The sequence below is a fragment of the Phalacrocorax carbo genome, chromosome 10, assembly GCF_963921805.1.
Source record: "Phalacrocorax carbo chromosome 10, bPhaCar2.1, whole genome shotgun sequence".
NCBI classification, from domain to species: Eukaryota; Metazoa; Chordata; class Aves; order Suliformes; family Phalacrocoracidae; genus Phalacrocorax; species Phalacrocorax carbo.
In genome coordinates, this window is record NC_087522.1 from 15,810,189 (window position 1) to 15,834,857 (window position 24,669).

A 24,669-nucleotide genomic window follows, 5' to 3' on the forward strand; every position below is an offset into this window, starting at 1 on the left:
TGGACAGCATATTTGCATACATGCATTTACATCTATGGGGGTTTAAATTGTGGATAATCATGGCAGATCTTCCAGAAGACACAACTATCAAACGAACATGGAGCAGCACTACTGTCTCATCCTTTCTCTATTACCGTAAAGACTTCCAGCCAAGAAAACATGTTAGTAATAAAACAACAAAATCACTTAACTACAGTATATTTATCAAGCCATGTAACAACCACATACAATGTGAAGATTAAGAAAAAGCAATAGAATGGACAAGCATACAGAACTTTTCTCTCAAAAATCAATTGTATAATCTTTCTGCAAAACATGGAAAAGATAACAGCTTTCTTCTACTTTTTTACTGAACTGCTTTCAGAGAACTTAGGATGAAATGCCAAAGAAATGGCTTCTTTGCCAAAGAATTATAGCTTTAGGCAAGGGAGTTGTGTACAGGAGGGCTAAGTACAATAATCCATCTTTCCAATTAAGCTAGATGCAGAGAAATGCAACACAACCACCGCTAACTGCCCAGCCTTCTGAACTGGGATACCAGTCAATAATCTCCTATTTTACTTGTGCAAATCATTGTCATCACACACAAGATCAATCCCATTTCTTGTCTTTCAATTTTAATCATCATACAACAGCCAGAGCACAGAGATCATGCCACGTGCCAGTGCCTAACACTTCACTCTGCAGTATTCCCACCTCAATGAATTCCAGATCATGACAATGGAACAGGAAAAATGCTCCAGTTAAGAGAACGAGCAAGGAATCTGATGATCTAGGTGTTACGCCCATTTCTGCTACAAACTTCTTGCCAGTCACTCTTTGTGCTTGATTTCCCATTGTATATTTGGAATAATTCTATCTCCTTTGCCTGTTACGTTTATTTTTAGCTTACTACTTTGCTGAATGCACTGCAGCCGGTTGAGTATTGTAGACATTATTGAACAATTAATAGAAGGTCAAATGGCAAATAAATCCATACGCTATCTGGTAGAATCAACCAACTACATTACAAAATTAAATTTTAAAATCCAGGATTTCTCTGTAATTAAACAGTTAAAACTATACTTACCTCAACATATTTATCTATCAAAATGAAACAGAAAACACTGTAAAACAATCATAGCTAGAAATTATACTTAAAAACAACTGAAGCATACTGAACTCAAAATTTGCTATCATTATTACATGGTTTTTTTGACACTTGTGACAGGAATTTTTTTCATTACACACAATTCCATAATCTTAACATGTCTGTGGTGGATTGGTATAGCTATTTTTAATTGCTTCTTCTAAATGAGGGAATGGGACAAAGCATTTTATAACCAGTAATGTACTACATGTGTACACCATGTCACGGGTGAATAGGGCATAACGCCCAGCCATATGGTATACTTAAGAGCCAACTCATCTACACATACTGTTACCAGGCAACATGCTGGACTTCAGTCTCAGCTTGGTAAAAAGAATGACCTCTTAGCCCTAGAAGTTGATTGATATTCATTGTGCTGGTTAGGTTATGATCACGAGGGAAAACAATAAAACCAATTATGCACATTGAGATTTGGCGGCATTAAACCTTCCCCAAATTCCAAATGAGTATTTTCTTCTTTCTTGTCACATATCCCAAATCTCTACTTTAGCTTGTTGAAGAAAGATGAGTATCTTTTCCTTCAACTACATTTATAGATACTGAGGCACTATATTCACAGTCAAATTAACGTCAGCTTCCTAAAAACATGCCAGGAATTACCTCGGGGACTACTGTCTCCCATGGGTTAGAAATCCCAACCTCATTCTTGAAATTTTTACCAGAATTTTTCTAACAAAAGCTGTCAATTGCATCAAATTCTGCTAAGAGCTGTAAGGTTATTCTGTGATAGAAAATACTGTTTGTGACAGAGGAAAAGCTAAAAGCAACAAGCACACTGAGCACTACAGAATTGATTTAAATCTGTCCTCAAGAAGAACAGCTTGATTTTTTTTTTTTAAATCCTGTAAACCAGGTCTTTTTGAGATAATGGAATCTTTTTTCAAAGACATTAAGAGGACAATTGTGTTCAGTGTAGGAGAATAAATATAAAACTCTTCTTATTTCTAACAAGGACTGTATGTCTAATTTTTTCAATGATACCAAATTTTGTGTATTGGGGTAGAACTCAACTACTAATATTAATACATTTGAACAACAAAGTGATTCTAGTCTATTATTTTGAGAATACACATGTGCAACTTCTTTACTTTCTACACCTAGAACAAAGAAAATTATAATTACAGATGTATATAAAGCATAAATATAGCCCAGTACAGAACAAGCCATGCTCATTACCCAATACAAACTGTTACAATAAAAATTGTTTGTGAAGTACCAAATACACACCTGCCAAGAATCATACATTGATGTTTTTCTGATACTTTTGTATTTATTATTATAAGTATAGAAATTATAACCTGATTAAAAACTGCTTAATCAATATTGTTTCTTGGTATGTGTTAAAACGAAAAACTTTGCAAGAAAAAAATAAATTCCAAGTATGAAAGAGCAATAAATAATTTGGGTGTGAAGCCTCCTCTCAGGAAGGAAAAAAGCAAAAAATTAATCAGCACAAATTCTTTTTCACGTCCTATAGATTTTGGAGCTTCATTATATTCCCTACTCTGATGTTATGGTTACATTTAAAAAGGAAAGCATGATGAATTATCCATAGCTGTTCTAAGGGAAAAAAAAGTCTGTGACTAATCCATATACAAAGTAATTTCTTTGTGAGCAGATCAGCCAAAGGTAAAATGAATATGGTAGTGACATAACCCTAACATGTAAAAGGGAAATGCAAGAGAAAAGCATTTTAACCTACAGCCAGAAACAGGAAAGATTATTTTCTAAGCATGACACTAGCAAGTTGTTGTTCACTGAAGACTAAAAGCTATCAGATCTTGTACTTATGGTCTATTAGTCTTGTGATCCAGCATCAGCACGGCAAGTTGTGAAGTCCAAAGTATTTCTTTATTCATTATGACAGCACAGCAGAGATTTCAGTCAATTTCCAAGGAAAATAAAATGAAAAACAATAATAGAAATCAATGCACTTACTGAATGAAGGTTCCGATCATGAAAACAATAGGTGCCACTTGCATGGGGCTTCTGTGTGGTTTCCTAAGAAAAGAAAAATACATTCTTACTGTAAATGAGAGATTCAATGGAGAACATATTTGTACCCTGCACCCATGGAAGGCTGAACGTAGGCTTTAAGAATTAAAGTGCTGTAACAAAAAACAAAACTGATAACGCATTATTAGGGCTTTCACAAGGAAGTCTTCATACATTATTGGGTCATAATTGCATTTTTCTTGTAGTACAAAGCAGAACAGCAAAATCTGCTTATTGATTCACAAATACAAACAAATATTTCATTTTTTATTTATTAAACATTCAGTGGACCGTAAAAATTTCCAGGCAGTTTGCAATATATTTGAAACCTAAATCCTACATTTGCATCATGAACTTACCTACTAAAATAGACGAGCAATTACTCTGCCATAGTTCAAATTTTCCCCACTATAGGTTTCTGTTTCAACAGGAACACAGAACAGTGATATATTTTTTTGTGTATCTTTCAATTGAAAAATTTAAGCAATTTTGCCAGAGAAAAATGATCATAAAATACATAAACAAAAGGGGCCATCCAAAATATGTTATACCTGCCCATAGCTGTGAATTAGAATAAGATAACAGCCTACTCCATGCCACTTTTTCTTACTGATGAGCAGCTGGTGACATCTAATATTTTACTGAATTTTTCATCAAACTTTAGAAGCTACAGTAAGCTCAGCCATGTTCTTCATAACAGATTCTCCCTACCTGTATTTTTTCATTTCCATGTGCAAATGGTAGTATCTACTGTCTGATACAAATATGCTTGAAAATAGAAAAACTGTACAGATTTTGAGTCTTCAGAGAAAATACAGACCTAGGTCTATGTATTACCAAAACATTCCACAAATAAATTTAATATACTTTTTATCCACTTCTATAAAATTCCAAACAGTAAATATATTAAATATTTTTGCCACAAACTGTTATTCCTAATATGTGATTTCATTTTAAACAACAACAAAAAAAAAAATCAGTAAATTAATGACCAGTAGTGTCTATCTCTCATGCAGTTGAGGATAAATAATGACAACAAGAGCCAGCACCAGAAAGGTACTTGTTCTAAAAGCTTGTCAGGTAATATTGCAGGTATTGCAAATATTGATAAAAAAAACCAACAACCTCAGAATCTGAAACAGTGACAATTAGCAACAGAAAACATACTTGCCTTTTGGTCTCCTTAGACCAAGGTACCATCATTAGAAAAGTGTAAGATCCAACTTCACAGCTAAAGCTTCTAGCAGTAATTGCAACTGCCCACCAAAAAACTCACATAAATCAATTTCTGAGCTGAAGACCCAAGTGTCGTCTTTTTTTTTTTTTTCCTTTATGAAATAAAAATGCTATAGAAAAGGCGGCTTACCTAAGAAAGCTGCATATGCATGTAAACTATATGTTAAAACTACTGCAACTTACCCTTTCTGGGTAGTGTTTCTTTGTGTGAGATCAAAGATCTCCTGGAGTACAGCACAAGGTAAATTAACGGTATCAAGAGTTCCTTAAAAATCTCTAAGGAGAAGTGTTTAAGTAATTAGCCTACCTTTTCAAAAGTGACATCTGATTTAGGACCATCTTGTAATGCCACAGTGAAACTTACACATGGTCAATGAAATTGAATTGGCTAATAAAAAATTAAGTCTCTCAGGTTTTCTCCACCAGGGTACTTGTGCTTCACAATTTGAAATCATTGTGACTTTTCAAATGCAAAATCTTACTTCATTTTTTAGACTTCATACTGGTTAAAATGCTACCTCTCTGAGGTTATGGTACATTAACTTCGCTTTTTGCAAAGACTTATATCTGACCACTCAATCCTAGCAGACATTCCATTTAGCATAATGTTACCTATTTTAGAAACATTACAGTCCTGACTACTATGCCTAGTATTCCTTATTCATCCTGCACTGGTACACTGTAGTGACTGAGGAAACTCAGAATACACAAAGAAATAAGACGTACAGAATTTTAAGAATGTATGCAGCTCCAGGAAAAATTACAACTATACCGTTGCATGTAATTTATAAAGTACTGCTATATTAAATCAGAGCAAATGAATGAGAAACTGTAAAAATAGTTACTTCTAAAACAATTAACTTGGCTATACTATTTAACCAAACAGTAATTATTCACTTTGCCTAATTTTGCAACACTCTATAACCCCTCTCTAATTTCCGCCACATAGACGAATTAAAGCTTTATGCTCTGCTGACTGCAGACATTCTTTAACATATTTAGCAATCTGAATACAACAAGCGAAGAGAGGGTTTCCTCAAAACAAATAGTCTAAAAGCACCTACTAAAAGAAGAGTGGACTCCACCCACAGCTCTCTACTTCCTACCACCACTGAAGGTACTTCTTTACCATATCATTGGACAGAAGGAAGAGCGGTACATTTACAAACTTTACAAAGGTTTGTAAAGATTTCTCCACAACCAGTCCATGTACTAGTTTGCCTGAACCAACGTAGCCGCCCTACGTAACACAAGCCAGTTAAGGAAAGCTCCTTGTGCAGTGCAGCCGGAGGACTGTGCGAAGCAGGCAATGATGAAGTTCCATTAGCCATTACACAGTCCTTCACTGTATTTCCAGGACTTAAGCAGACCACTTCACAGAAACTGCATATGTTACAAAGTCTACTTCATTTGCTATCAGCTACTCTGGTAATATCTAAAGAACAAGCAAGATTTTTCAGTCATACTCATATGATTACATGAAGCAATTTTCAGTAGAAGGAAATACAGCTGAAAAACGCTAATAATTTTGTGGAGAAAAACCTGCATTCAGATAAAATCCTATTTACAAGCCTCAAGATAACCTAGATGACTATGATGGACTTTGATGTTATACCTTATTATTCTTTCAACTGACATGAAATATCATCAAGACCGTCCACACAGCTAAAAGCAGCCTTGTGGAGAAACATCAGATATGCCTCACTTTAACACTACATATTCTTTTCCACAACTGTCATGTACCTTAGCAAAACAAGACATAGGCTCTTGTTTAGCATTCATATCACACAGAAATAAACATACAATTAGCAACATTTTGCTTGCATCTACTAATACAACATTGTATGTGACAGGCATACACAAGAACGGCAATGCCATTCGTCAGATCAACAGCAGAGTGGCCGTTCTGTACTGCTCCAGTCCTCCTTTTCTAGAGGAAAGGAAAACTTGACAGTCAACTGGAAGAAGTCCAGCCAAATATATATGTAAAAGTCTGGCAAAGAAGATGATGTTTTAATATTCACTTAAAATGGAAAAGTTGTGTTTTCAGGTGCCTAGACAAGTACTGAGAATAGCCTGGTCTCCTCTCCCTCAGGGCAGTCAGCTCAGGAAGTCCAAACAAGCAGAGGTCATTCTGCAGGGTCATGGAGAAAGATAGCCCCAGGCCACTCCGGCTTCATACACAGTTCCCATACCCTGGCATTCCAAGAGTATCCCAGACATTATATTATTCTTCTTAGAAGTAGCTCCCTTAAGCATTACTTTAAATAAATAAATTTAAAACAAACAAAAGAAAAGAAACACAAAAGAATAATAAAAATTACTACTAATACATATACACAATTACTAAGCCTGACTTAACACCTACTGCTCCACACTTTTATCAAAAGCCTACATATAAATTGATCTAATCTGATTTTTTTTATTTTAATTCTGTTCTAAAAATGCAATTAAACAATGATATCTGTTGCTGCAAGTTAAAAGTCATTCCCTTTAGATAACAGCCAAATACAACAAGCAGTGAGCTTTGCCATCATTAGACTTCTAACCATATTACTTCTATTTTCAGGCTTTTTTGTTTGGTCTCAGTTTAATTTCCTGTCAGCCTTACAAGAGATTTCTAATGTTTGGGCTCTAGGATATGCTCTGATTAAAAATAATCTTCCCAATTACTGCCTGGCATGAGTCTACTGCCACATGCACTCTGCCACTGGCTTCTGAATTTCTGTCAGCAGTAATTGTCTCTGTAGCTTCTAACTGTAAATGAAAACCCAGGGGGCATATTTGGGTTCCAGTTTCCTTTGCCTAGCCATATCTTTTAATTTGCACTGTCTGTCAAAAGGAGATGTTCGTAGGCACTAAAAGGAAATCCTTAAAACATCAGGTTTAAAAAAGAGGAAAGGAGAAAAAAAGAAATGCAACTGGAATAAAATAAACTATATTTTATATTTATTCTAGCATACTCCATGTAGACAGAGAACCTCACTGCATTGATTAGCCTTAGAAGAGGTACACTGAAACCATTTACTGGACATTTCTAGCTGCACTGTTTTACGATTAAATTTAATCATAAGTCTTGAACATCACCTTACTATTGCTATTTTTTCTGCAATGTGATGATTCTAATGAATATTTGACAGAACTGGGTTTCTTATCACAATGGAAGAATGTAATATTTCTCAGGCTCTGGCCCCTGGCCTAAACTATACCATGGGATTACCCATCTCTAGCCCTGGATGGACCTCAGACATGGGCTGTACAGGCAGCCTGTCTCCTGGGTCAACTCCCCCCAACCTACATTGCATTTTCTCTCCACAGCCTCTTTTAATCCTACTTCCCATGCAGGCTTTAGACCCACGTTGTCACCTTGTCTCTGCTCTCTCTCGCTGTCCCAATGAACTGCTGCTCCCGACTGGACTCCCCAGATGGATCCCGGGCCTAGTTCACCACCTTGCTTGGGCTGTCAATGGACAGACTCCATTTCCAGTACCTGGCTCTGCCCGCTATGTTTAGATCCCGTGGGGCTGCTGGATCCACAGGGAAGGCCATGGACTACATGGACTCAGCTCCTGGCTCCCTTCTCTTCACGAGCAGGCAGCTGACGCCAGGTCCTAGGATATCTACATTTGAAACCACAGTGCTTAAATCTGGTAGTCAGTGCAATCACAATCACCAGCCTCATGACAGATTTCTGTTAGGATTCTCATTGATTCACTTTTCCTCTTAGAAGTGCTGCTGCTGGGAGTCTTGTGATGGAAAGGTGGCCCGGTGTCGCCAGGGAATGTTGTCTGTGTGACAAGAGCAGGATGGAAACAAGGTGCTCTGGGTCAATTTTCTAAAGGACAAGAATCTTAGGAAGAATGAAACTCTAAGCACAGTCTGTACTCTGAGAAATAGATACAGAAGAAACTCAAGGAGTAGAAAAACATTTGATATAATGTCAAGTGTGAAGCTTTGTGTAGAAGGGAGAAGTACAACGAACTACACCAAAAGTACAGTTAATAATGCATATATAGGATATAGAGTATTCACAAATAAGAATATTCACAGAGAATAATATTCCAGAAATACTCTCAGTAAAATGAAGAATACTGCAAAGTCCTGTGGAAATAATTTTCTATGAGGTTTCAATGTTTGATCTGTCAAAATTAAGTACATTTTTGTCTCAAAAGTAAAATGGCACCCAGCCCAACTGGAAACCAAGGAGTACAGAGAGCATATTTTTGCTTGCAGGAAGTCATCTTCATGGTAGGAGGACAAATACTGAGACTTGGTGAATGTGAGTAGAGATTTGTCTAAATGGCCTTTGAAAATGAATAGCTGTTCTTGACATAAGAGTTTATTTGAAATATTTAGGCCAAATGTTAGTGCTCTACATTATGTTTGTTGGTTGACACTCTGTTTTGTATGCTTATATCCGTAAATGAGGGGACACAGTTGAAAGGTGGGAAGAGAACTTATTTCAGCTCTGTCCTAGACCTTTGACAAACCATTCTGTAGCATAACTTTCCTATCTTTTGGGCTACACCCCTTAGTAAGTATGTAATGACAAGAGACCAGTAACAGATAAGAACTTCAACATATTAACTGAAACGTACGCAGTTTCTCATCTGTGCAAAGGAGACTGTAGCAACCACCACATTCATAACTTGTATTACAGAAATAAAAATGCCATAGATCCATTAAAATATTCATTATTTTTAAAATATTGTACAAGCTGGGCAGGAAGTTCGTTGTGCCCCGTCTGAGCCCTGCAGTACAGCAGCATTCCACAGGCTGCAATACAGAATGAGACTGTGATATCCTCAAACTACCTTTGCTTCTATTTTCATATCTCATTTGACATAAAAGGATCATCTGCAAGGTATATCCCGCTACCCTGAGATGATGATTGAAATTGCCAGAACATTTAAATAAATACCTACTTTTTTAAAAATAAGGTTAGCCACTGAGTTCAAAATGGTTTTTCCTGTGACTGAGGCCATGCAGACGTTTAAATATTTTCAGCGTAAAACCTGCAGTATTAAAGTGTAACGGTAAAAACATTATGCAACTGAAAGAAATGTTGGGAAAGTAGAAATGGAATCACAGTATGGTAGGAAATCTGGATGTAGGCACGGCTGATAGAGCAAATGGCATCAAAACCTCACTACCAACTTCTTCACTGTTTCATTTCAGATCCATTTTTCAAAAATACGTAGCACTCCATTGCCATTATCAAGACTAATGTCCAAACAACACATGAATACATCAACTGGACTGTGGGAGAAGAAGAGGGGGAAGAAAAAAAAAAATAGTACTGTGAGGTACTTCACTGATTACACTCCCAACTATTTTAGATTTCTGTTTCATAATTCAATACTTGCTCACTAGAGAAATAAAAATTTAAACTGTTTTCTACAACATACTAAAAAGTCCTTGAGGAACAACCTCAGTCCCTCACTAAATTATAAAAAAAAGCCCAAGTTAATAATAAAAATATCTTACTGCCTAAATGGTGGTAATGCTACCAATATGACTGGCATTTTCTACAGGTTGCACAGACCTCATGCTAAGTGCTGACTGCCAGTCATCCACGGGCAACCCCCTTCTGCACAGGAACAAACGTCAAGTCTTTTTCACACAAATGACTAATGAAATTATCAAAAAATAAATACCATTTTAGAGGGTTTAACCTGAAAAATTTGTGCTCTTTTCATGTAATATCCCCCCCCTTTCCAAGCCTACATATGACAGAGATTCATTCCTGCCTTAGTGATTTTAGTGATATTTTTACTTATTTCAAATTAGGTTTAAAGAGTTTTTAAAAAAAAAAAAAACAAACAAAAACCACACCCTAGTCAGATTACATTTTTACAGTGCTACACACCAAAAATACCCTACATCAATTACTGTGACTGTGTGCCTGAGTAGTCTTCAGTGCTTTCAAGCTTTCGAGAGAAGTCACCAAACTGTCAGCACTTTGCCAGACTACCAAGCCTCTCCACATATTAGAGTAGTACTACTGTAATTACAAGCACCGCTAATCGCTGTCAAAATATTTCTTTTTAGTAATGACCATGGGTTTTTTCATGACCTGATTTATCTCTATTGCTTTCTTGGAACACCTCTTACTCTCATTTCATGCCACTAAAAAACAGTGTTAAAATGTGTATCTTCACCTGGAATACCACTGACCAAACTGCCCAAAGTACAAAGACTGAGCAAAATCATTAAATGTATTACATCACTGCACATATCAGACTTCCAGAACTCGCAGCTCAAAAAAAGGAGGAATAACCTGCAAAGATTCTTTAAATAATTTTTTGTTGTTGTTTTAACCAGCCATAGTCTTGACAGAGAAAGGAGAGAGACGGGTGCAGTAAAAACTCAATGGTGAGAATTATGTTTGTGTGACTACCTAAAGGCACTCTTGGTAACAAAAGGCTACTACACCAAAAATACAGCCATATGTTTATCTATTCCTGATGCATAAAACACATAGAGATAAAACTACCTTTACATGAAAGAAGTATGAAAAATAAACTTTGGAAATTATTGAAGATTAATGAAGAAAATTACATACACTGAAAAAGCAATAAAAATTGTTTTGTTTCTTTTAAAATATTTCCAAAAGCTCTTCCAAAAAAACCCCCAAAACCAAACCCCACTACCCTCAAAAAAGCCCCAGCCAACCCTCTGCTTTATATGTTGACTATTTTATTACTGCAAATTTTTGAACAGCTTTTTAAAGGTCCCTTCAAAAAGGGTCTTTCAAAAATTGGCTGCCAAGACAACTTGCTATAAACGCACCTGACACTTGCTCTGGGAAAATCAGCTCCCCAGTCAGTGCAGAAAGGGGCAAAGTCCCAGGCACCAAGTCTCTCCGTTACTATAGTCATCATACCCACTACTTAACAAATAACAGGTTTAGAACTTCACCATTTTTTCTTTTCTCCTCACTGTTCTGCAATAGAGGCTGCCCTACCAAAGCTCTTGAGCAGGTAGAACAATTCCATAAACATCAGTAAGATGACTCATATGCTTAACCATGGTAATACACTCATATGCTCACAAGGCTAAAAGATAAGTTATCACAAATTAAAGTGAACAAGGCATTTAAAGAAGATGCAGAAATAACCAAGTAATTTGAAAAAGGCTTAACTGTTATCAACTACAACCACGGAGAAGTCCTTCCATCAATTCCAGTGGTGAGCTTTTAGGACTGAATACCCCGATATCAACAAAAACTAAAATGCAGGAACATTATACTTTCAGAATAGGGCTTTTACATTTTGCATTTTTAAACTAATGGTTCTCTCATCTATCACAGGTCAAGAAATGCATCATGACTGTATAAGCAATGTGGATTAGAAAGAAATTTCAGATGTAGTGAAAAGAATAGTAAATTTACCCTTTTTTATTCTTTTTTAATGAAATTTTTGACATTGCTTAAGAGTTTTAGATGTTAATAAAATACCACCTGAAATTAATGACCAGAACAAAGGAAAGTAAACTTGCCAGAAGGAAAAAAAGAACCAAACCAGTTTATCCAATAGCTTTATGACATGTTTATTCTTACAGAAAAAGATCAACTCTGGGCTGCATCTATTACCGTGATGAGAAAAATGTTAACGCATCGAGAGCAATGCAGTAGTTATGAGCCCTAACAGAAAAACTATACTTAGAGGGTACAGCACATTCTACTAACTGAAGCATGGTTCTTGTGGATGAAAATCTAATTTGGGTAGACACTCCACGTTTTCTGATCCAAAGAAATTTTAATGACCATGGAAAATAAAAGCATCCTTTGACACACTGGACAGAGAGGAGGTGGGATGGATTAGCTGACAGTTACCAGTCTTCAGGAAAACTGGCTTTTGTAAGGTTATCAGGTCTTGAAAGGGTCCAGCCTGCCCAGAAGATGTCACATAAACCATGCTGGATCCCAGATACAGTTCATGGGACCCACCATAAGCTGTAGAGAAGGCAAGAGTTATCTCTGTCTTTGCACATGAGGTATCTTTACCAATTTTATCAAAAGCATTCTTACTGTTTATGAAGAAATAAGATTTCAGTATGAAAAAGAAGCAAACAGTAAAATAATATACAGCTTCCATGTTTGTAGATTTACTCCTGCTAGGTGAAATGACTACAACTGATTTTAAAAAAAGAAGGTAGCGATTATTTTGCATCGGACAGGAGAACCTTGGGCTGGGTCTCTTTTCAGAATGATTACTTATTGTTGTTGTTTCCAGCTGAGTACAATGATTACAACTAGAAAATGTAAAGTCATAGTACAGAGGCAGCCCATGCAGATCCCACACTGTAGTTCAAATGTTCACCTCTGATCAGAAGAAGGTAGGAAGCATATCTGTGTCAAGAAAAAGCAGTAGGTTTTTCCCAAGAGTAACACACCCTACAAAACGTTTCTGTTTATGCTAATAAGATTTTGACTTTCATGTGGAGAAAAAAAGACCAAAAAGCACTAGTCTAAATGATGCAACCTCCAGCCGAGGCACACAGACTACATCTCTGATGAACCATTTGTCCCAGGTTTGCAATTTGTAAACAAACAAAGGGGGTTTTAACTATGGTTCTTTCTAGGTGTGCTATATCCAAGTAGAAGAAAAACTGGATTTGTAAGCATCACACGATTTCCTCCACATTTCTGAATGACCAGTTCCACACATCTTTTTCTTCATCTGTAACCTTTCATAGCGTACTACAAAAATCACAAACTGCAGGTAATGGTACCTTCTCCATCACTCACAGGATCAGGAGCTTCACACCAGTAAGCTGACACATGTGAAATAAGACCACTTACCAATGAAGAGAGGGGTGAAAGGTTACTAAGGTTCAGATAGGAACCTGCCGGCTGCTGCAAATCTCTCACCAGTGCATTTGAGCCTGACACTTAATATTCAAACTGAATTGCAAGCTATGTACTCAAGGATAAAGCTCAGTAATAATAAAGATTCACAGTCTGACAGGCTCAGCATACAAATCCTCAGTGCAGAGCTCATTGTAAATATTTTTCAATCTAAAAAGGAACCAGTATTTTTTGTATTTTTTTTAAATAAATAGCAGTACTTCCTATTTAGTGAGGGGAAAAAATGGAATGAGAAAATAATTATTTTTCTATATTTAGATACTGGTAAAAAAGCATGCATAGTTTATTACAATATAGCTATACTGTGTATGCAGTCTTTGCCTTGCTAATCAGGCATAGGAATACATCAAGTAGGGTATACATTTTTTTTCTGCAGGGCCAAATCCTTTGAGCCAGAAATCCACTGCTTGAAACCATTTAAGAATTTGCCCAAACTTCAGATCATTTAAGGCATGTATTTAGCATGTCACCTGTGAAAGCTAAAATTGCTGGAAAGGATCTAAAACCTTGATGCATATTACTCAAACATTGTGTCTAACCAGTGGTCTAACCAGTCCAGTATTAAGTCACCAACAAGTGTCAATTCCTAATATCCTTTCATAATCTCCAGACTATTTTAATTTTCTGCCCATCATATAGAACAAGCTTCTAGCTTCTAGGATGTACATACACATTCTTTTAATTTTTTATCTCTCAGTCTTACTCATCTTTTATCCAACATTGCTTAATCACAGTAAAATATTTATTGGTTATTTTACAGTGACACTGTAAAGTCATGGCCCATTTATTCTTTCCATTTCATGTTTATTTTACATTACAACAACCCAGCAATTTGTTCTTTTTTTTTTTTAATGTGAATGCTTATGTATGTAGGCGGCAGTTTAAAATAAAATAAATTATAATTAAATGCCCAACAATTTTTTACACTGAAAATATTGTTACTAAACATGAGCTCCACTTAGAATCTTTTGCTTATTTTGTATTTTGTTTTGCACACCTACATTTCTATTACTTTCTTTTAAAATTGCATTGCATCCAGCTTAACTACATCTCACTAAATCACCTTGTTAGTCATACTTTGATTCATTCCATTTCATTGCCTGTCATATTTAAATTACTCAATTTCTTTTCCTACTCCCCAATTACCTTTGAAAATGACACGTCTCACTTTGTACAATGATTCTTTAAACTGCAACTCACATAACTCCCGTTATTAACACTTTATCATTTTTCCCTGTATATTTCTAAGTTTTCCAGCAGAACTGCCTTCCAAAACAATTCCAAATTTACACATTTAATCCCATTCTGTGCTTCAGTTAAATTCTGTAAGCACCAAGACAGCCAGCTCTACAAGAAGTCAAATTATATTTATTGCATCGTAAAATAAGGAATAAACACTTGAGCACAATCCTGCACCCCACGTGCTGCTATAGCTGCCCCAGAACTGTGCGGGGATTCAGCTGGGAAGTCTGACTCCATCCACTGGCCCAACTAGTTCAGAATCAGAGGTTTTGTTGGACACAAGCTGCAAATGACTGCAGCACAGTGGAATTTGATTTATACAGTTGGTAGGTACAGTGAAAATGTAACTATTTTCAATACGGGGAGGAATAAGAACACAGTCTGAATCACAAAATCTGTGATACAAATATGATTATTACAGCATAAACTACTATCCATTCTTATTCTCTCCTTGGCCAAAGCTACATTTCTCAGGAATTTCACTCAAAATGAGCATTCACATCTCAAAATAAATACATAAGTGAAGCAATAGCTTCTCTGTTCCCATAAAAACCAAATGCAATTCTTCACAAATTTCTTGATTGAGCCTTAGAAAAAGATCACCTCCAATGCCAAACAACAGATCATTATTTTTGTTTAGTTAATGCAGATATAAAAATGCTGCTGTGATCTCAAATAGAGGATGAAGTTGTTAAACAATTCTAAAAATGTGTGCTTCTCAAAATTGCCTCTGTGCTGCTTCAAAACAAGAGTATCTCAACAACCCTTATTGACCAAATCATTGCTGTTTTAATGCATTCTCCAGTATTAGTAACTTTTAAAGACAGAATTTTCTCAAAATGAGTTTATACTCCTAAAAAGCTTATCTGCTGTTCTTTGGCTTCTGGACCTAACAGCAATTAACTCAACGGTGGTGGGAACGTGCCCTTGCTCCAGCTACTGACCCTCTCCTACGGGAGCCGGGAAGAACAGAAGCCCACATTGATAGCCATGCAAGTGAACGATCAGGAGCTGCTGTTTACTGTGTAACTGTCACAACTTCCAGCTGAGTTACCAAGTGCCCTACAGTATTTGCCAACTATAATGGTTAAAATATTATCCCTAATTTACAACTCATCAGAAATTATGCTACCAAAAATTGATTCAAAATAGTTGTCACATTTTCTAAAAGCAGCAAATCACAGCCTGAGTCGCATCATCTTCTGTGGAATAACCAAATTATGCCTGGATGCAGTGTAATGTGTCTTCATGTTTTATAGGGGTTAAGAGAAATTGTTAAAAGGACTATGAGATATGCTTCCTTAAATACAGTTTTACCAAGTCCAATTAAAAATGGCTCACTACCTTGTTACTGACACCAATCACCTTGAAAGCATCAGATACAGGTTGCTGCTGGATAATGAGTTGTCTAAAGGAATCATGGCAACATTTGTATTCCCCTTTTTTGTCATCATACCTTGGAAAACATTTTGGAATTTTTTTTTTAATTTATTTTTTAATTTTAAAACAGGATAAAGCCTACTACACCAAAACATAATTGTTTTCTCTTTTTTCAAAACTATAGCACAGTAGTTTGTAGCTTTTAAAATGTGTGCAGGAAGGAATGATTCCTATCTCATACCCATAACTTTTAGAGAACTGATAAAATGTCTTTGTGCTGTCTTTGTCCTGTTTGAATCTCAAAGCTCTTCTGGGTATCACTTAGATCTACCCATTGTAATTCACATAGCTGTGACTAATTCAGGTTGTTACGCTTTAACGTCTATCAGCAATTCCCTTGAAGAGAAGCAGTAAGTAAGCATTTATTACAAGCTATAGCAGGAATCCATATACTTAATATTTAGATGTACTTCACCTGTCTTCCTGTTTGCTCTTGTGATAGTAAGTTGGTATTAAATAAATAACACACTCAGACAACTTGTTGTCCTACTTTTCAGAGATGCTTCAATTTATATAATTACTTTATTTAATTTATTGTTGCATCTTTACTCAAGTTTCATATTCTGTTAATGTGCTATCAATGTAATTAGCTGTTTCTTTGTAGGAAACATTTTTTTAATCAAGCTAGCATTTTTATTGTAATAGGAATACACTGCTTGTACTTCCTCGGGAACAAAATATCCTTTTAATGGTATGACAGCAATGTGCTTCATCTTTGAACATTTTCGTTGGCACACTGAAGCAAAACAGAGATGATGTGCTATTATTCAAGCATAAGAAAAATAGTAGTGCTCCACTAACAGGTGTCAGAGGTGAATAAAGGCATACAAAATGATAGGAAAACAGCAACTAAACTATGCCCTCATTTTCCAAATAAGAGTTCAGAGCCCTGTGCTCAAGTGATTAAAAGTTACATATTAGGATTCCACAATTTAGAAAAGGAAACAAGCAATACTGAGAAAAATCAATCTTAGATTTTCTTATTTGCTACTAGTGAAGGGTTAAAAAAACCCTTTTACTTCATGAATTGAATACACATCTTTGGTTAGAAACATGCAGAATTGACACATTAACCTGCATTTTTCAAATAAACCTCATTTCTGCTAATGACAGGACAATGTACTGAGGCCATCCTAAAGACTTTCGCACGTTTACTCTCCAGACTCCTAAAGATAGCACTTAAGGTAAACAGAGGTGGAGATGTAAGAAGAAAAAAATAAATCAAATTTCCGAAAATGGAGAGAAAATTAACTTGTTTATACTGCCTTCCCTCAATCATTTTCATTCACAAAGGGTATTAATTTTGACTATTAATTAGAGCGGCATCTGTTTCTCACACACTGGCAGGCTACCAGTGAACATTAGCAGCATTAGCTGTTGGTACAGGTGTGGAATGACTGAAAACTCATTTCTGAACTACTTCCCTTCCATACCGATACCGGAGCAACAATTTACAGATGATTAGCTGTCTCAAATACAACTTCAATAAGAACTATTAAGTGAGGATTTTCACTATATAGCAGCATTCTGGAAATATTTTCAAAACTTAACTTCATTTGGCAGAACCGATTAGCAATGCTCTAAGATCATAAATGCTGTACTTGGGGCAAAATCTCAAAACCGAGAAACCTAACGCAACTTCTAAAATGTACTATTACATTTGTCCATTAGTCAACAGGCTTTTCGAAAGCATGCATTTACTACACCATCTAAGAGAAAACGGCTATCATTATATTTAAAAACTTGTTGTTCTGAAGATTGGAACACACCACAATAAATTGCACTATGTTGCTATCCTTGAGTAGCTTTTTCTCCATGAAGTAAAAATGATAACTCTTTCTAAATCAAGACTACTGCTCAATACCAATATCAAAATATTTTTCCCATTAAATATAAAAAAATGAAAACATTAACAATAATTTTGATATACGACAGCGCGAGTAATTCAGACCTATTTGGAAAGAAAACCGTTACTTGACACTGACAGATTCAAATAATAACTTTTGTTACAGTCAATGTGTATTATGTATTTGTAAGTAAGAGTGGTAACTTTGAATTATATTATCTTATATCTGCATTTTAATTTACAATTTTTTCCTTTGTATAAGAAATGTGAAATAAAACACATTATCAGGAGTTGTTTTGCACTTATCAAAAGACACCAGCATGGACTTCTGTGCACTCAGGGAGTAACTCCTGTGGTCCCAGTGTGTCTGGGGTTACAGGAGGGAAGACTGGAAGCGACCAAACTAAAACCTGGAAAGTTTCAATTCAGGACATCAGTGGCAGCCTATTCTGAAATGCTCTGTTTTTCAAACAATAGAAGAATTTTAAAAATCTAACTAGATAGCAGACATTTCTAAGACTCATTTCAAATTGCTTAGAGAGATGGCATTATAAAAGACTGACCCCAGGGGTATCCCACACCATATGGTGTCATGCTCAGCAGATAGAGCTGGAGAGAAGAAGGAAGGGGAGGGACGTTGGGGGTGTTGGCATTTGTCTTCCCAAGTAACCATTAAGCGTGATGGAGCCCTGCTTTCCTGGAGATGGCTGAACACCTGCCTGCCCATGGGAAGTGGTGAATTAATTCCTTTTTTTTGTTTTGCTTGCATGCGCGGCTTTTGCTTTACCTATTAAACAGCCTTCATCTCAAACCACAAGTTTCCTCACTTTTACCCTTCCAATTCTCTCCCCGGTCCCACCAGGGGGGAGTGAGCGAGTGGCTGGGTGGGGCTTAGTTGCCAGCTGGACTTAAACCATGACAGTCCTTTTTGGCACCCAACATGGGGCTCAAAGGGTTCGAGATAACGACAGGTTTGATTGGTATGTGCTAGGTTGAATTTACAGCTGTTATTGCTCTTTAGCTATTAACGGACAGGCTCCTGTGCTTGCCATGGGGCTTGCTTGCCTTACTGTGTATCAGAGTCTAGTGCTCGTTAGTGACTGCTTTTCGCTTTCTCTGCTTGCCATGTTGCTGTACTGCTGATCACCTTACTCTGCTGTGCCTGGGAACATTCTGATAACAACAATGGCGACATGCCTGGGCTGGCAGGTGTCCAGGGTACTGCCAGTGCTTCTGTGCTACTATACTGGACAGGCTGGAACTCCAGGGTGAACTCCAGTCGAAGGGACTGTGATCTGTGGGTGAGTCAACGCAGAAGCAGGACACCTCAAAGCATCTGTGGCCATGAATAAGCCCACGCAGGAGCAGGTACATCTCAAAGTGCCTGTGGCTGTGGTTATGTCTGTGCTGTGGCAAGTGTACCTGTGAAGGAATTGTGGCCCAAGGATAAGTCCGTGCTGCAGCAGGTACACCTTGAAACATCAGTGGCTGTACATGAGGTCATGCTGGAGTACCTCAAAGCATGGGGCCATGGACAAGCCCACAACAATACCTTATTTGATACAACTGGAAAGAAACATGTGGCAGAAGCACACTGCAAACAACCTGAAGCTACAGAAACAGAATTTTTAAGTAGACTGTGAACACTGATGGGAGCTGAGAGATGGCAAGTTAGACAGGATCTCTGCTCCAGAAATAAGTAACACTGATTTCCCTGAGCTTAAAGGTATCACTAATTCATGCCTCTGGGAAACAAAAGAGTAATCTCAATGTAAGTTCACTACCTGATCTTTAAAAAACAGAGGATTATTTTTTTTTCCCTCCACTACTACTGAATGGCAAGCATCTTGATTCAGACCTTCAAGAAGTATTTCACCATCATCCTCATTAAGGCAGACTACTTCTGCAAATAACAGCTAAAGCTTGCAGAAAAATACACATGGCTGTTTTCAGACTCTACAGAACCTACTTGATGAGTACTTCCAATGAAACAAAATATGCCACTTGTGTAATAAGTCACCATTAAATGAGAATATGATTGATAGAACCAGGTCATCTGACAATATACCGCTAAATAAACTGAAAACTAAATACTTCAACTTGATAAAAAGTTGTCATTCTCTACAAACAAAATCAAGACAAAAAAATTAAGGAACTGCCTGCAATGCTCTATTTATCATACTCGCAGACACATTTAGACTAGAAAAACTAGTTTAATAGCACAAAACTATTATAAATCGCTACAAAATCAAAAGGCCACAGTAAAAATCTTTACAATCTCCATTGCTAAAATGAATGTAAGATGGCAACAATAAAACCAGCTAGATAACATCTACAGAAAGAGAGTAAACTATGGTCCTACATACTACGTATTTTGTTTTGGTTTGGGTTTTGTTTGTTTGTTTTTTATTTTTAAGACATATATCTTAAAAGTGAACTATATAATATGTCTTGGGATTTGATTTTGCAATATGTTTCTGTCTTCTCTATGTCGTCCTTTTATTTCATGGCAAAGTATTTTGCCATGTTAGCATGTATATTACATTAGCAGTTAGTATAATTATACATGCACTGTAAGGGAGAAATACTTCTAATATCACATTTCTTGGGGATTTTCTAAAATGGCTGGTAACTTTGACTGATACTTTGAACACAGCAGCAAAACACCCACTGAACTATAGTGTTTATGAATTCTTGCATGATTCCAAATGCTTTTTGTGACTTCAAATACATTTGTGAAACTGCTATTTATACAGATTTTACCTTTAATGTTACAGAATTATTTCAAAGTCTTGAGGTTTCTCACTACAGACGTGGCACTTGGGGGCGTGGTTAGGAGGCATGGTGGTGGTGGGCTGACGGTTGGACTTGATCTTAGAGGCCTTTTCCAATCTGTGATTCCAATTCTATGATTCTATGTGTATGGGTTTTTCTCTAGCGTCAGAGAACAAAGTTATATTTATAGCTATAATGAGAATAAAGCATACATTTCCTTACCAGTGTGCCAAATACTAGATTGATAATAATATAATTTCAATATAATTCTCTGATGCCTGAAACCCATTCAAGCACCTCAATATACCATTTTAAACATTTTCTAATACATATAAACACTGACAATCTAATGAAGCTAATATTACTACAAGTCAACAAGTGAAAGGTGGTGTAAAAATCAATTTTCTTTCACCTCACATGATTTATATTCCTCCCTGAACAAATTAATTTCACACTAAGAAACTGGTTAATAAAACTTCAGAGCAGCCCTTTATTACAAAGTTATGTTCTTAATCCGGCAGAGATAACACGAAAATAGTAGTAAAATAGCAGTTTGAGACTAGTATTAAATTTGTAAAGGCAGATCTGCCTTATTTGACATCTTTTTCTCAATGAGTTTTATTTATGAACCTCTGAAAATGAATTAAAAAAAGAGCAACACACAAGTTTTCAGTCCAAAAATAACATTGTTTAAAATATTAACAATAAAATATAAAAATAAGCCAAGCAAGTATGAAAATGTTTCACAGGGAAATAAACAAGTTTGAAGCAGTAGTCCCCAAACTGAGAATTAAGTTACGTGCTTAATTCTAAACATATGTGCAATACTAATATTTGTATTACTGAATAACAAAATCAAGAGGATTGCCGACGTACTTCACACAAAGCACATGATTAGATATTTCACTGCAGCACAGCTGGAATATTTAGGATTTTTCTCCTGTGTTATCTGCAAAACTATTGCTACTATAGCTGCCATCGCATTTTATGTCCTTTATGACCACAATAAATTCCTGTACATAGCATGGCTTCTCCTCCTTTTCCCCATCCCAAGAACTACCAATACATTTTTCTGGGTAATGAGGAGGAACATAGAGATTAAAAATTGAATTTCAAAACAAAGTCAATTTTGTATTCATAGACTGAAATAAGTATGATGACACATAACATACAGTAAAACCTCTGTGTACCTTTACTTCCAGGTCTTCTCAAGTGAGCTGAATACAACTGCATTTCCTTACAGCAAGTGATTCTAGATTCGCTTTTTTCTTAGATAACCAAAACTTCAGCACAGAAGAGACAAGCCACCAACTTAAAAAATAAAGCAAATGTGATGCAACATTCTTACAGAGCAGCACAAAAACAGTGGTTCAAGCTGACAAAAAAAGGAAATGTTGTGAAAACTAAGATCAGTTGGGCTTTTATTATCGTATCTCCGTTGACTGCATTTATGATAGAAGGTAAGAACACTACAGGAGTGTATGCAGCTGTTTTCTCCCACCTCACACATCATCATGTGGCTTCCAGGGTACTAACCAAATGTTAAAATGTTCATAAATAGATGCATAGCAAAAATAGCAACCATGAATATCATGCAAAATGTAAGTAATAAATATCTACAACACAATTTGAATAATTTCAGAAATATTAATGCATCTCTGGAGTGTCTGTTTAAATATTAATAGCATTTTTTAAAGTAATTTTAGTTTTTCAAAAATAGACAAGTATTGTAATTGTGCTAGGAATTTTTAGCCTGCACTGAGATTTAATATGTTTGCTACTGATTGAAAAACATATGAATGCCACCGCTTCTATTTTTCTGAGATTAAAAATGCAATTTGAAGCTTCAGTTTTACATTTTCTGTTGTTGCTTACAGCTGAAAAAAATAATGTGGTTTGTGACCCCTATGCCAATTCATGAGAACATGAAGTAGTAAATAGACTACAATGAGATTCTTAATGGTAACTTAAACATATAGTAGTGCAAGAAAGTAATTGAAAATTGTACTTTCTTTTCTCATCGTACCTGCATAGGAGTATGTTGAATGACACAGACCTGTAACACCAGAGCACCTATATAGGGCTCACACTAAAATCACACCACACTATATTTGTGTGGTGAAAATGTAGTTTTGCTCTTGATACACCAGTCAGATTTGGCCCAGGTAGTCTGAGAAGTCTTGGATGGACTGCAACTCAGGTACAGTTTGGATAAGCCAAGCTCCCAGCAGTTTCAGTGTTTGTAGGCTGGATACACAACTCAGCTTTCAAATCTGAATATGACATCTTCACCCTAAGAACTTAATGTTGTTACAATATCTCAGTGTAGGAGGGAAGCCATGAAGCCCAGGAAATGAAGTTTCCACTACTGCCACCTACTATACAGAACAGAGGGGAAAGCTGTGCGTGCCCTGAAATATCAGAACTCCTCTCACAGGCCCACGGATGATGTCCTCTTGCTTCAGCACTTCCTACTCAAACTACCAAAGAAATATCTCAAGCAAAACAGAACAAAAAAGCCCATATGCTTGCCAGGTACGATGTTTCCCACCATGACACCTACTGAATTAGAGCGGCTGGGTCCAAACAGATAATGCAAAAACCCAGTTACCCCCTGTCTTCAAACGAAGCCACGTTGGTATGTCTGAGTTCTAACCTTTTAAAGTGAAGGTGAAAATGAACAAATAAACTACAGTTTACCATCAGAGACTGGAATGTAAAACTCTGCAATTCAGAGTGGGGGCAGACTGTGGCAGGAAGAAAGCATGCACATGTCTGGTTTGTGGAAAGGCAGGAAGACAAGTAAATTACATGTCTTCTGTTGCTAACATATAAAAACAGGATTTGATTTTGTAAAAATTTTGCCTGTCTGCCACCAACCATTTCAGGGAGTTCCAAATGAAGAAAAAGTAAAATAGCAATTTAGGAAAGGCAAATAAATGAAGCTTGTTACATAACAAATCAAGATGTCAATTATTTTAACAAAGAACTACCAGTTCAACATTTGACTTTTTCAAATGTTTTTTCATTTCTAAGCACGTTACTGCACTGATGATTTTTCTTGACACTGTGTAAGGTTATTAACAGATTCCATTGGGATTGAATAAATGTAAATATTTACAATAAATTAATAACAAAATGAGAAAATCCTTGTGTTTCAAGGCATTCAGGTTAATTATTAAAACCTAGTTGACAAAGACAAGGTAAATCTTAGATTTAACCTTAACATCTCTAGGTTAATTAAAAAAGGTAATGATCTACATACTGTATTCAAGCTTCTAAACCTACCTTCACATTCGGTCAGCTATGTTTTTAACCTACTGAAAACAGTTTGATGTAAACTGGCAGATCACATTATTCCCTTTGGTTATGGAACAAGATAAATTGTGATGGAGCAATTACAGTTGTCCTAACTTACTGCAAATTTCCATGTTTTAAAAATCCCTCAAATTCCAGAAATGCAAGTTTTTGAGAACCTTGGTTTCAACTTGTATTTTAATTATTCTTAGTTTAGTTTGAATGACATATAAGCTGAGTCTATTCATTTCTGAAGGTTCTGCTTGTTCAGAAATGTTTCTGACAAGCCTTTTTGCTCATTCCTTAGTCTCCCACACTCAGTGGTTGCCAGGAGAATAAGCTTCTAAATAAAATGGGAGAGATTTGGTGGTCTCAAAGATTTGGTGGCCAAGAACACGTATTGGTATTTTGTGGTCTCACGGAATACGGTTATTGAAACAGGAAAAGTCCAGACTTCATCAGAGGGGGAACCTTCTGCTTCAGTGTCAGTCTGAGAACAAGTGTCAGTAACCACTTCCGTAGTACAACTTATTTCAATGTTTCTCAACTTTGAAATGCCTTTCTAAACAATATGCTCCTCACGAACCATTCATTTGTAACTCCCTGATGCTTTCCAACATCAGTAGAACAAGCTATGGACCCCATCCCAGACTGTATTGGAAACTGTTTCACACCTTTTAAATGCATCTTTATCAACCTTCCAAATAAGGTCAGAAGTAATTTTGGCAAACTGTACTACATCACACTCCCTCTGCTTCCAAGTGTTTTCTTCAGTATAGACATCACATATCTAGTTATTTCTCTACTTGATAATCA

At 36.3% G+C, this 24,669-nt stretch overlaps 1 protein-coding gene across 4 annotated transcripts in view; it reads right to left on the reverse strand.

Annotated features, from left to right (window-relative positions):
* Positions 1–24,669, reverse strand: part of RBFOX1 (RNA binding fox-1 homolog 1) — a 1,419,204-nt gene that overhangs the window by 774,454 nt on the left and 620,081 nt on the right. For all 4 annotated transcript variants that reach the window (XM_064461968.1, XM_064461967.1, XM_064461969.1 and 1 more), the window contains one exon: positions 3,089–3,151. In XM_064461968.1, coding sequence (XP_064318038.1) covers positions 3,089–3,151 — 63 coding nt within the window. The remainder of the gene's footprint in view (positions 1–3,088; positions 3,152–24,669) is intronic.